Below are 13477 nucleotides of genomic sequence, written 5' to 3'. Positions count from 1 at the left end.
GGGCTTGTGGTCATTAGTTCATAGTAGTAGATATATGAATTAGCAGCCCCTGAATGCCATGTAGGCTTAATAGGGGCTTGGATTATTTCTTTTTTTTTCTAAACATGATAGAAGCATATACTGGAGAGTTTTAAGGCTCAGAGTAGCTTGATGTAAATTTTCAAAAGATCACTCTGGATTCTTGTTGATAATAGATTGTGGCTGGGATCAGGGGACTAGGCAACAATGAGTGCTGGTGGCTAGGACACAGAAAGAACTGGACAGATTCTAGGCACATTTTAAGGCAGAACTGACAGGACTTAACTGATGCATTAGGTATGCAAGAAAAAAGGCAACAGTAATAACAAACAATAATACATGACTGGATACATAGGCAGATATGTATGAATAGGTATGGGAGGGCACATGGGAGTACACCTATGTGCATGTATAGACACAGTTGGATATTTCTACATACATATTTGTATTGCTGCATGCATAGCCATATATACAATGGAACACAGTCAGGGAAACTACTTAGACATAACCAAATACTTTGTGGGACTGAGCTACTAGGCTTGAGGGCTGGGGATCATAGTCTTGGGGGTCATCTAGGTCAACTGGCATACTATAGCTCATAAAGTCAGTGCTCTACATCTTACTTTGGTGAGTAACATCTGGGGTCTTAAAAGCTTGCGAGCGGTCATCTAAGATACAACTATTGGTCTTTTCCCGTCCAGAGCAAAGGAGACTGAAGAAAACCAAAGACTCAAGGAAGCAATGAGTCCAAAGATCTAACGGCCTCATGAACCACAGCCTCCACCAGCCTAAGACCAGAACTAGATGGTGCCTGGCTACCACTACCAACTACTCTGACCAGGATCACAATAGAGGGTCCTGGACAGAGCAGGAGAAAAATGTAGAACAAAATCCAAATTCATAAAAAAGACCAGAATTACTGGTCTGATAGAGACTAGAGGAACCCCCAAGACTATGGCCCTAAGGAGTCATCCTTCTAACTTGGATCTGAAGCCACTCCCAGACATTACCTTTCAACCAAGTAACAGACAGGCCTAAAAAGTAAACAATAATACCTGTGAGGAAAGTGTTTCTTAGAACAATCAACTCTATGAGACCAAAAGGGCAACATCTGCCCAAAAAGCAAAGACGAGAAGGCAGAAAGGGGCAGGAAAACGAGACGAATGGAAATGGGTAACTCAGGGTGGAAATGAAGAGAGTGATGACACACTGTAGGGGTTGCAACCAATATCATGGAACTCTTTGTGTATAAATTATTGAATGGGAAACTAAGTTGCTCTATAAACCTTCACCTAAAGTGCAATAAAAGAAGTACAAAAAGTAAAATATCTGATTAATAATTTTTAAAAAATGACATTTTGAATGTTAAATCTTTTAGATGAAATAAAACGCATTATTAAAATTAATGCCACATTTCTTTTTGCTTTTTAATGTGGCTACTCAAAAATTTTAAAGTACATATGTAGCTTGCATTTTATTTGAATGGACAGTGCTGCTCTAGATCATAAGCATAACCTCTTGGGCCAAGGAGAACTGGGCCCACCATTCAATGCTACTTTTGTAGTTTTTCACATTCTGAAATAATAAAGTGATGAATGATGGAAAATTCTGAGTGACTGTGGGTTCATACATTTGTGGCGGGCATGTCCTCTATGTCATCAAAGTTGCTATCACTAATCAGCTGATAGCTCAAGAAAGCAACAACTTTGTACTGAAGTCATAGGATAATTAATAATTTGTGACACAGAGCACCTGCTCAGTGTTAGATGACTTCTTTCAGTCACCTACACTAAAAAAACCTTAGAGCTCATCTTTATTCCTCCTGTTCTTTTATTTCTCATCTATCACTAAAATGTCAGCTCTTCCTGTGAAATTCTATCTATTCCTTTTCTCCCAATCCATACCTTTTGAAACACTAGTTTCTGACTAGTCTCCCTGCTGTCTTCTCCCCTTCCCGTGTTCATTCCATTCTATATACTGCACCTAGAATAAACTTCCATTTCTCTGCAGATTTCCTCAAAAACCTCCAGTTTTTTCCATAGTGCCTGCAGGAGAAATTCTTTCACCTAATGCTCAAGGCATTCCATACCTTATCTCTTGGTACTTCCTTCCGTAAAACCTGGCTTTATCCGAACTAGGCTGAGTTAACATATGTAAAGCACACAGAACCTTGTCTGGCTCAGAGTAAGAGCTATATATGCCTTAGCTATTATTATTACTGCTCACTGTTCTTTGAATATGTTCTATGTATTTCTATCCCTGGAACACTGCTGATTCCTTTTTCCTATCTGAATACTTTTATCTCCAAAGGGAGGGTAATTTAAACTATCAATGGCCAGCACAAGTCAATTGTTACTGCTAGGAAAACAACTTAAATATCCTTCCTATAATAGATAGAACCTTTAATTCTGAACCATAATTTACTGCAAAACGTAGTAAAACTTAAGACTGGATAAACTATAAATAAAAGGCAATATCTCTTTTATACAAGACAGCAAAATTATGGAATATGTTATTTAAGGAAAAAGCAAAACCTGCAAAAATATAAGTGGGTTCTGGATTTAGGGCAGTGGTTCTCCAACTTTGGTGTATTTAATAACCTACGGAGGTCATTATGAATCGGAACTGACTTGACGGCAACTGGTTTAGGGAGCTTTTTAAGGGTAGGACTCAGGCACACTGGACAAAAAACAAAAACACATAAACACACATAAACCAAAAACCACACCCACTGCCATCGAGTCGACTCCAACTCATAGCGATCCTATAGGACAGAGTAGAACTGCCCCATAGGGTTTCCAAGGAGTGGCTGGTGGATTCGAATTGCCGACCTGTTGGTTAACAGCTGAGCTTTTAACCACTGTGCCATCAGGGCTCCATCTAAGGGTAGAATTCAGGCACGTTAAACACACACGCACACACCACACACACACCACACACACACACAGCCCTGGCTGACACAGTGGTTGAGAGCTATGCTTGCCAACTAAAAGGCTGGCAGTTCAAATCCACCAGCCACTCTCCTTGGAAGTCCTATGGGCCATTTCTACTCCGTCCTATAGGGTCACTGTGAGTTGGAATTGAATCGATGGCAACAGGTTTTTTTTAATATAAAGAAAAAAAGTATACTTTATATATATGCATATTATATATATGTATATTTTAGATTTCAAAGGTGATTCTCACGTGCACCTACATCTGAGAATTATTGGGGTAGTCAAGAGAAACTCTGAGTTTGAGGAGGGTGATCGTGTTTGGCACATATTTTTCTCTATGTTCTTTTAAAGCATGTTTTTGAAAAAAGAAACAATACTCAGAGAACTGATTAACCCAGAATGACATGTGTTTATAAGCAATGTTCTAAAAAACAAAACACCACTTGAGTATGAATTAGGAGTCAGAAAGAGCCATATACATCCCAAATAGCACATTCATACGTACCTAAAAACATGTCTGTTGGGCTCACTTATATTAATTCAAAATTTCAAAACAGTTACTTAAGTAAATATATATATTTAGCTATGTGCAATATTTACAGCTTACAGATTTTACAGCTCAAAGTCATACATTTAAACCTGTAAATGTGTGAAAAACTTCAAAAACTTGAAGAACAACTTTACCTCAAAAGTATTTTACACCGGTTTTCCAAAGTGCTGTCCCTCACAGGCTCTTTTTATTTCAATAAGCGGGTTAGGCAGACAAGCCTCTAGCCATGGAGTAACCGAGATCACACCAAGAGACAGTGTCTTCCATACAAACGTAGAGGCCGTTAAAAATCTTGGGTCCTTGGAACCCTATAACAAAGCCCCTTTCACCCTCCAATCCTGAGACAACAGGTCCTGCAGTTCCCCCTCATCGTCGCTGTCAACATTCTCCTCTTCCTTTTTCTGCAGTTCTTTTATGGTCAGAACTGCTTTAAGCTTGTGTTTTATTTCATCCTGGCGATTCCGCAGCTTTTCCACCCGACGGTAACACTCTATCTGCTCATCGATTTCCCCAATCTGCCGGTCCAACCGTCCCTCCTCGTCCTCTTCAGCCACTATGGCTTCAGAAATAGTGTTGACCTGCCTCATGGCTTTTTGAAATTCGTCCCACTCTTTGTCCATCTGATCCTTTGGGGCATCAACCTTTCGTACCCTCGCATCTACTTCGGGGTCGTCAAAAAAACCTTCCGGTAGTGCTTCCGCAGTGTTTTCTCTCCTTTCCACCACTTTTTCATGTATTTCTGCTTTCTCGATTGACCCTGAATGAGGGATTAAGGGGGCCTTGGGAGGATTTGTATCAAAGAAATCGTTTGGCAGCACACTACTTGTTGCCTCCCGCGAGGAGGGCAGTGAGTGTTCCTTGCCCTGTGCGTCCGGCGGCACCCTGGTAGCGTCCTCCTTTTTTCCTTCTGCTCCCTCCTCTTCCCCTTCGTCCTCTTCTTCATCCTCATAATCAGGGAGTAAACCGAGTCTTAAAGCCTTACTGGCGGTTGCTTTAGTGGACTCCTTTCCTGTTTTATCAAAGTTCGTGGGCAAAGCAGATGTGGACGGCTGTACCTGAAGCACCGTGGAGGCCTTTGCTCTCTTGGCATCTTGGCTCTCTGCGTCCGGCGCCTTCCTCTTGGCGGACAGAGGCTCTGCACTGGTGGACAATCCCTGGGTGGCTTCCTTCGCGCCTTTCAGCTCAGCCACTTTCTCTCGGTGCTGCTTTCCCAGGACGTGAGTCTGCCACAGAAGCTCGCTCTTAACCGAGGTGTTACACAGGGCACAACTCAGCTGCCCTAAACGGTTGTATTTTGCGAATGGAGATTCTATCCGTTTCCGATTGGTGCTCAAACGTTGCTTCTCCTTCATTAACCGCCGCAGTTCGTCCTGATTCACCACTCGCTTCCCTGACGAAGTACGAGACGGGGCGGAGGACGCCATTTTTGCGACCCGACCCAAGGCGGCTCTGACGTCCGTCCCGGCGATGTTTTCACAACGTCATTTCCTGTCCTGGCGGTGATTGGCTGAGGCTCAGAAGAGGGCGGTGCGGCGCCGGAGTTATTCTCAGAATCGTGTTTGAGGCGGTTTTTGCCGGCTGGGTTGTTGCCTGGATTGCTCGCCCTATGGCTGCAGTCAAGGCCCTAAACTGCAAGGCCGAGGTGGCGCGGGCCCAAGCAGCTTTGGCCGTCAATATATGCGCCGCCCGAGGGCTGCAGGATGTGCTGCGGACCAACTTGGGGCCTAAGGGCACGATGAAAATGTGAGGCGGCGGTTGGAGCGGCGGTTACGGCGCTGGGGGTTGTTGGGTGTCCGGGCGTGCCCTGAGACGGACGTTCCGCGAAGAGAATGGGGCGATGGGGACACACCTGTGGGCTGGTTTTCTCTCGTTCTCATTCCTGTCCTGAGGTCCTCTCCAGCCCGACGGGGGAGGAGCAGGAGAGCCTCCTGAGGAAAGGGTCTCAGGAGTGAATCTGTGGAAACCCTCCCTTCCCCGCCAGCTTTTCACTGTGATGTTCATATGCGCCTAGAAAGTCAGTTCATGTAGTGTCTCATTAGTAACGTAAGCTATTTAACTTCCTTGGTTTTTGAGGCTACATGCCCTTAGTCTGTAAATTCGACAGATATTCTGGGTTTGGCAGTGGCTTTGGAGCCTGACAGGCATAGGTTCAAATTCAAGTTCCGTAACCTTCTAGCAGTGACTCCTTGGGCATGTTACTTGGTCGCTCTGTGCCTACGGGTCTTCATATTCATAATTTCGGCATATATTTATTTAGTGAGGGAAAAAGAAGGATGAGGGGAAATGGGTGTAAGAAGGGAGATACATCTTCAGAGGAATAAACTAATAACTGTAAATGTAACTCTGCTAGATACTGGAAACACAAATGACCAAGATGGCGTTTCTATTCTTGAGATACGGTAGGGGGAGACAGATGTGCCAATAATTTATATCTCTGTCTCTGTGGTTGTATTGAGAAAAGTGACTACTGGTGTAAAAAGGAAAAGCCTGTCAAATAACAGATGATGTTTGATCAGAGTCTCGAAAGAAGAATAAGAGTTCACCAGTTGGAGAAGGGAGGAAGATCCTAGGTAGGGCAACTTCAGGAGGAAGAAAGTCCAAAGGTGTAAATCCAATAGAAACAAAAAGCATGATATATTGGGGGAATCACAGGATTTGCTTTCGGGAAAGTGGTAGATGAGGCAGGAGAGATAACAGAAGCCAGATTGGGAAAAGTCAAGTATGTTGTTGTTGTTGTTAGGTGCCGCCGAGTCGGTTCTGACTCGTAGTGACCCTGTGCACAACAGAACGAAGTACTGCCCAGTCCTGAGCCATCCTTACAGTCATTGTTATGCTTGAGCTCATTGTTGCGGCCACTGTGTCAATCCACCTCATTGAGGGTCTCCCTCTTTTCCACTGACCCTGTACTCTGCCAAGCATGATGTCCTTCTCCAGGGACTAATCCCTCCTGACAACATGTCCAAAGTATGTAAGACGCAGTCTCGCCATCCTTGCCTCTGAGGAGCATTCTGGCTGTACTTCTTCTAAGATAGATTTGTTCGTTCTTTTGGCAGTCCATGGTATATTGAATATTCTTCTCCAACACCACAATGCAGAGACGTCAGTTCTTCGGTCTTCCTTATTCATTGTCCAGCTTTCACATGCATATAATGCAATTGAAAATACCATGGCTTGGGTCAGGCGCACCTTAGTCTTCAAGGTGACATCTTTGCTCTTCAACACTTCAAAGAAGTCCTTTGCAGCAGATTTATCCAATGCAATGCATCTTTTGATTTCTTGACTGCTGCTTCCATGGCTGTTGATTGTGGATCCAAGTAAAAAATCCTTGACAACTTCAGTCTTTTCTCTGTTTATCATGATGTTGCTCATTGGTCCAGTTGTGAGGATTTTTGTTTTCTTTACGTTGAGGTGTAATCCATACTGAAGGCTGTGGTCTTTGATCTTCATTAGTAAGTGCTTCAAATCCTCTTCACTTTCAGCAAGCAAGGTTGTGTCATCTGCATAACACGGGTTGTTAATGAGTCTTCCTCCAATCCTGATGCCCCATTCTTCATATAGTCCAGCTTCTCGTATTATTTGCTCAGCATAGATATTGAACAGGTATGGTGAAAAAATACAACACTGACACACACCTTTCCTGTCTTTAAACCAATCAGTATCCCCCTGTTCTGTCCGAACAACTGCCTCTTGATTTATGTAAAGGTTCCTCATGAGCACAATTAAGCATTCTGAAATTCCCATTCTTCGCAGTGTTATCCATAATTCGTTATGATCCACACAGTCGAATGCCTTTGCATAGTCAATAAAACACAGGTAAACATCCTTTTGGTCTTCTCTGCTTTCATCCAGGATCCATCTGACATCAACAATGATATCCCTGGTTCCACATCCTCTTCTGAAACCAGTCTGAATTTCTGGCAGTTCCCTGTCGATATACTGCTGCAGCCGTTTTTGAATGATCTTCAGCAAAATTTTGCTTGTGTGTGATATTAATGATATTGTTCTATAATTTCCACATTCGGTTGCATCACCTTCCTTGGGAATAGGCATAAATATGGATCTCTTCCAGTCAGTTGGCCAGGACGCTGTCTTCCATATTTCTTGGCATAGGTGAGTGAGCACCACCAGCACTGCATCCATGTGTTGAAACATCTCAATTGATAATTCCATCAATTCCTGGAGCCTTGTTTTTCACCAATGCCTTCAGAGCAGCTTGGACTTCTTCCTTTAGTACCATCAGTTCCTGATTATATGCCACCTCTTGAAATGGTTGAACATCAACTAATTCTTTTTGGTATAATGACTGTGTATTCCTTCCATCTTCTTTTGATGCTTCCTGCATCGTTTACTATTTTCCCATAGAATCCTTTACTATTGCAACTTGAGGCTTGAATTTTTTCTTCAGTTCTTTCAGCTTAAGAAACGCCGAGCGTTGTTCTTCTCTTTTGGTTTTCCATCTCCGGCTCTTTGCACATGTCATTATCATACTTTACTTTGTCTTCTCGAGACACCCTTTGAAATCTTCAGTTCTTTTACTTCATCAATTTTTCCTCTTGCTTTAGCTGCTCGACGTTTTCTAGGGCAGGTTTCAGAGTCTCCCCTGACATCCATCTTGGTACAGACACGTGGGGGAAGTCAAGTATGTTATTGCTAATTAGTTTGGATTTTACTTTGAAGGTGATGGAGAACATGACATCATGGAAGGATATTTGATTAGGGACCTGACTGCATAACATTGCATTTTAGGGAGATAAATGTAGCGTGGAGGGTGATTTCAAATTCAGAGATATCAGGAGAATGTCTAAGTAGTCCAGGGTAGAAATGATGATTACGGTGGAGACGGAGAGGATGGAGTAGGTTCAAGAGATAGTTAGGTTGTCGAATTGACAGAATTTGGTGATCTATTAAATATGAGGGATGAGGGAACCTAAGTTGAGTAACAGAGTAAATGATAACATTGGCCAAAATAGAAAACCTGCAAGAGATTTGCAAATTTGTGGCTTGTAGACTTTCAAGTACTTTCAGTACTTTTCTTTGAACACGCACTGTTAATAGCCCATCAACTGTTCTTTAAACTTGTAAATCATCCACTTGGAATGAAATAGCCATAGCAGTCCATCTGGAGAGAAATGATTCTGTGGGCTGCAAATGGCGGTTACTACTATGGTGCCCACTGTGGTACGATGGATGTTTTCCAAGCTCAGTTTCCTATGTTAAGGACATACGGTGATAAGCATTGGGGGTGCCTTTTTGACTTTTGCCACGTGAGGTTAATAAAATCACTGTTCTCTGGACAGGCTTGTTTCTGGAACAGGTGACATCAAACTCACCAAAGATGGCAATGTGCTGCTCCATGAGATGGTAAGCTGACGCTGCTGACTTTTAATAAACCTTAGTTAAGAACATAGTATAACTTACATGTTTTTAAACCAAGGTTGTCAGCCAAATACTGCAGTCTTCAGATACACTCATTAGATTAAACCTCAGTGAAAAAAAAGTCTGTTGGCTGTTTTCAGATCTTTGTATAGTCTAAGTAATAGCTTAGGGATACTTCCAAATTAATAATGTCATTTAAAGGCACTGCATTGTATTCTTTGTGGTCATGGGAAAATAAAATCCTCAATTTTCGTAAATATATTCATCTTTGAGATTGAAAGATTTAATTGTATTTTGAAAATGTCATTGCATTCTGAAGCAAAGACTCCTAAAAATGTTCAAACCTCATTAGTTCTCAATTTTTAAACTTTGAACTTGACATTTAGTGAGTATCAATAATATAAAACTTGGAAACTTGCAGAATGAAACTTATTTCATTTCTTAATTTTACTGTTGACTCCTAGGTTATCTTATTTTTGGTAGACTACTTTATCACATCCTTTCTCTTTTTTAAGCTGTTGTTTACTTTTTCCAGCAAATTCAACACCCAACAGCTTCCTTGATAGCAAAAGTAGCAACAGCCCAGGATGACATTACAGGAGACGGCACTACTTCAAATGTGCTGATTATTGGAGAGTTGCTAAAACAAGCTGATCTTTACATTTCTGAGGTATTAGAATTTCACAGAATTTACTGTGATTTAGTACTTTATTTTGAATGGGAAGTTATTTGTTTACTAGTAAAATGGTTTATTTTAGGGGGTGAAAGTTAATTTGAATCAAGATATTCTTGGACAGTTACAAATAGAAAAAATAATGAACTTTTTTTTTTTTAAACCAAACTAATGCCTTTTATTGGAATTATATCTCTTTTAAAAATGAAATATTGAAGACATATAAAAAGGCAAAAAAAATATATTCATGTATCCGTGACTAGCCTAAGAAAGAAAACATTACTGAAAAGCTGAAACCAAATCATATACCTTTTAAAAAAAAACTGGAGAAAACTCTTGAAGGTTTTCCACATTGTAAATTTACCTACCTTTCTAGTTTTACTTTCCTTTATAAACCATCTCCTCTAGCCAGACTCCTGCACTCACTAGCATCTGAAATCGCTATGTACGTTTTTACCTCTGTGCCTTTATTCATTCAGTCTATATATTTTTGGCATTACTTATCTCTCTTTTCCAAGTAAGTACTTGCATTTTTCCTCTTTTCCAAGAATCTTTTCGGCAGAGCATAACCTAGTCAAATTACTAAAGTTATTATTTCTTTGTGTTTCACTTAGTATTGGGAGTTGTATATTAATTCAGTACCTGCTACTTCTATCAGTTAGGATGTTTTTGGCTGTAAGTAGTAGAAGCTTGGATCTCACTTGAACAGTAAGGATATTATTATCTCCCACAACAGAACATACAGAGATAAGGCAGGCTCCAGGGTTGGTTGATTAAAAAATTTAATCAGTTATTTAATGCCCATATCCTTTTTATCTCTTAGCTTTTCTACTCACAATGCTCTTTCATCTTAAGGCTTATTACCATCATGAAAGTAAGATTGCTAGAGGAAATCAGAACTACCTGCTTCCCTTAGTATAACACCCAACAGGAGAGGGAAAGAGAAAACTATTCAACTGACTCTGAAATAGAAATCCTTTAGTATGATTGGACCAATTTTGCTCTTATGCCCATCCCAAACCAGTAGCACTTTTTAGGAGAATTGACTTAGGCTAATCAGGATCTACTTCTTGAGCTGTGGGTAGGCTTCTTCTGAAGGACAGAAGAGAGACAGAAACCTAAACAAAATTATGGGGTTGGGTTAGAAATAAAGGTGTTGGGGGGAGGGGGAGGGGAGATGCTGACAAACATCAACATAATTACGAAACAGTGACAGTACAGTGATAGAGCTAGGCACAGATTATGATAGAAACACCGAGGGTGGGGGCAGATGTCCTAAACTAGCCTGAGGTAGTGAGGAAGAGCTTCCTGGAGGAAGCAAGGCCTGAGCTAAGTCTTCAGGGTGAGTAGGAGTGAGCCTGATGAAAGTGAATGGCATTCCAGGCAGAAGGAACAACATGAGCAAAGGCACAGAGGAGCATCTGGTATGAGCTATGAACAGTTTGGTGTTGCTGGTGTTTAAACTGATGTGGACAGTAGTGGAGAAGAGGCTGGGGGAGTAGGTGGTAGGGCCAGATCTCGGAGGACAGACATACAGTATTATCAATCAAGAAGCTTATGCTTTATCCCATGGGTGTTAGGGAACAAACAGATCGATGAGAGGTATGGTCAGATGGGCATTTTAAATATTTGGTATTTGGGGGCAGTTTTAAGGGAGTCGAAACTGGAGGTTCTTATAGTAGTCCAGATGAGAGACTGTGGAGTCATAAATTGAGGAAATTGTTTGAAAATGGTTAATAACACAGGCTTTGGACTGAGGCATTGTAGGTTTAAATCTTAGCTCCATGTCTTACTAGTATGGTAATCTAAGGCAAATTACATCATCCCTTTAAACCTGTGTTTCCTCATCTGTAAAATAGGAAATAATAATAACACCCACTTCACAGTGTTTTCTGAGAGGACCAAATTAAATAATGTATGTGAAGCACTGAATAGTGCCGGGCACAAATGCTTAAAAAATGTCAACTTTTAAAAAATTATTATAGGGCTGATGAAAAGGAATGGAGGGAAGGAATGAATTAGACCTAGTGCCAGCTGTCAAAAAGTTTATTATTTTGCAGGATAAACAATACAGTTTATAAACGTTTTTCTTATGTCCTATTTGAGACCTACATCAAGGTTGCGAGAATATTACAGAGAATTCCTATATTTTTTTTCACTCAGATTCCCCATCTCTCTCTGTCATATATGTGCCTAGCTCTCTGTCTTCCATATATACATCTTAAATACATTGCAGACATGAGGATCTGAATATTTCAGAGTATAATTCTTAAAATCAAGGAATTGTCTTATAGGACCAAGGTAGAATTACCAAAACAAGTAAATTAATATTAATATTGACACATTGATACAGTGCAATTATCTATCTGCAGATTAAATTCAGATTTCGCCACTTGTCCCTAAAATGTTTCTTACAGCAAAAGAAAATCTAGGCTCATGCATTGTATTCAGTTGTCATGTCCCTTTAATCTCCTTCAAGCCGGAATAGTTTCTGAGCCTTCCTTTGTATTTCACAACATGGCCCCTTTTAGAGTGTACGCCGCTTATTTTGTAGAAAAGTCTCTCAATTTGGATTTGTCTGGTTCCTCTTGATTAGACTGAGGTTATAAACTTTTAGCAGGAGTATCACAGCAGTGGTGGTGTGCTCTTCTTAGTGCCTCATATCAGGAGCCACATGAAGTCTGTTTGTCCCATTACTGTGATGTTAACTTTGATGACTTGGTTAAGGTGGTTCGTGTCGGCCAGCTTTCTGCAAGTCAGTGCTGGTTTTTTCCCTCTACATTGAAAGGAGTCTTTTTTTCTTTTGTGCCCATTCAGAAGGGCACTGCACGACAGTGTAGTCATAATTTTCAGAAAAAAAGACTTATAAAACTATAAAGTTTTTTTTTTTTAATTAGATTTTCAACTTTTCTATAAGTCAGATCGCTTCAAATATGATACACTGAAAAAGGGGCTTTTATAAATTACATACATACACTTATATTTTAGTGGCATTGATATGGGTAATAGTATGCTTTTGGACATACATATTAATAGAAAAAGATAATGACTTTGACTTTGGATGACTTACTTTATAATTTATAGTTTTATGTTGATATAATAGGGCCTGCACCCTAGAATAATAACTGAAGGATTTGAAGCTGCGAAGACAAAAGCACTTGAAGTTTTGGAGGAAGTTAAAGTAAAAAAGGAGATGAAAAGAGAAATCCTCTTAGATGTGGCTAGAACATCTTTACGAACTAAAGTTCACGCAGAGCTGGCTGACGTGTTAACAGAGGTATGCGATTAAACTTTTGAATTCAGAGAGTGTAGCCTGACACGTGGTGATGCTTTTCTTTTTTCCTGTAAGATAATTAAGAATTGCATGCAGTTCTTTTGAACTTAAAATATGGGGACAAATATTTACAGACTTACCTATAGACTAGATTTGATCGGTCAAGATGGTATTTGCTCTGTTTTTCTAAAGTGTCATAAAGTCAGAGAAGTTTTCCCGAGGCAACATAATATTGGGTTTTAAACTCCTCGAAAGTTTGGGGGGGCTTGACTGCCTGCGGATCATCTCTTGTGGATGCTGTTGCGATGCTACGCTGGTCTCTGTAAACTTGAGGTCCGTGTTTTAATTTGAGCTGACACACGGGGAAGTTGTTTTGGCAGTATGCCTTGTAGTTAAGATTACCACTTTAATGAAGCATAGTCGCTGTGATAGAAAAGATTCACATTTGGGAAATGCATCGTTGTTTTGTTCACTTTTAAAGGCAGAATTTATGTGATATAAGGACAAGGTTGGCTTGATATTTTGGGAAGGCTTTTATCATGTGGCTATGGTTTGATAATATTATCGCTCTTCAGTGTTGCAGTTTCTGACACTTGAATATATCAGTTATGCATCTCAAATTGCATATCCCTGAAGATACACGGCAGAAT

The 13477-nt window shown here is 40.5% G+C and overlaps 2 protein-coding genes across 3 annotated transcripts in view; one reads left to right on the top strand and one right to left on the bottom strand.

Annotated features, from left to right (window-relative positions):
- Positions 1 to 3197: 3197 nt before the first annotated feature.
- On the bottom strand, positions 3198 to 4957 carry ZNF830 (zinc finger protein 830). Its single transcript, XM_049860380.1, has one exon. The coding sequence runs from the start codon at positions 4926 to 4928 to the stop codon at positions 3813 to 3815; it is 1116 nt and encodes a 371-aa protein (XP_049716337.1). The 5' UTR covers positions 4929 to 4957; the 3' UTR covers positions 3198 to 3812.
- Positions 4958 to 5050: 93 nt separating this feature from the next.
- The window catches only part of CCT6B (chaperonin containing TCP1 subunit 6B), a 35769-nt gene continuing 27342 nt past the window's right edge, over positions 5051 to 13477 (top strand). Inside the window, exons 1-4 of one of the 2 annotated variants that reach the window (XM_049860378.1) lie at positions 5051 to 5247; positions 8802 to 8865; positions 9416 to 9550; positions 12657 to 12830. In XM_049860378.1, the coding sequence (XP_049716335.1) occupies positions 5111 to 5247; positions 8802 to 8865; positions 9416 to 9550; positions 12657 to 12830 (510 nt within the window). In that variant the 5' untranslated portion in view covers positions 5051 to 5110. The remainder of the gene's footprint in view (positions 5248 to 8801; positions 8866 to 9415; positions 9551 to 12656; positions 12831 to 13477) is intronic. The other variant, XM_049860379.1, reaches the window with a different exon arrangement.

The sequence above is a fragment of the Elephas maximus genome, chromosome 19 (genome assembly GCF_024166365.1).
Source record: "Elephas maximus indicus isolate mEleMax1 chromosome 19, mEleMax1 primary haplotype, whole genome shotgun sequence".
Taxonomy (NCBI): Eukaryota; Metazoa; Chordata; class Mammalia; order Proboscidea; family Elephantidae; genus Elephas; species Elephas maximus.
The sequence above is the reverse complement of the archived record's forward strand: the minus strand, read 5'-3'. Positions and strand labels throughout refer to the sequence as shown.

What these genes read in the sequence shown, in the direction of transcription:
- ZNF830 (XM_049860380.1), bottom strand. Translation starts at nt 4,928, where the DNA reads ATGGCGTCCTCCGCCCCGTCTCGTACTTCGTCAGGGAAGCGAGTGGTG.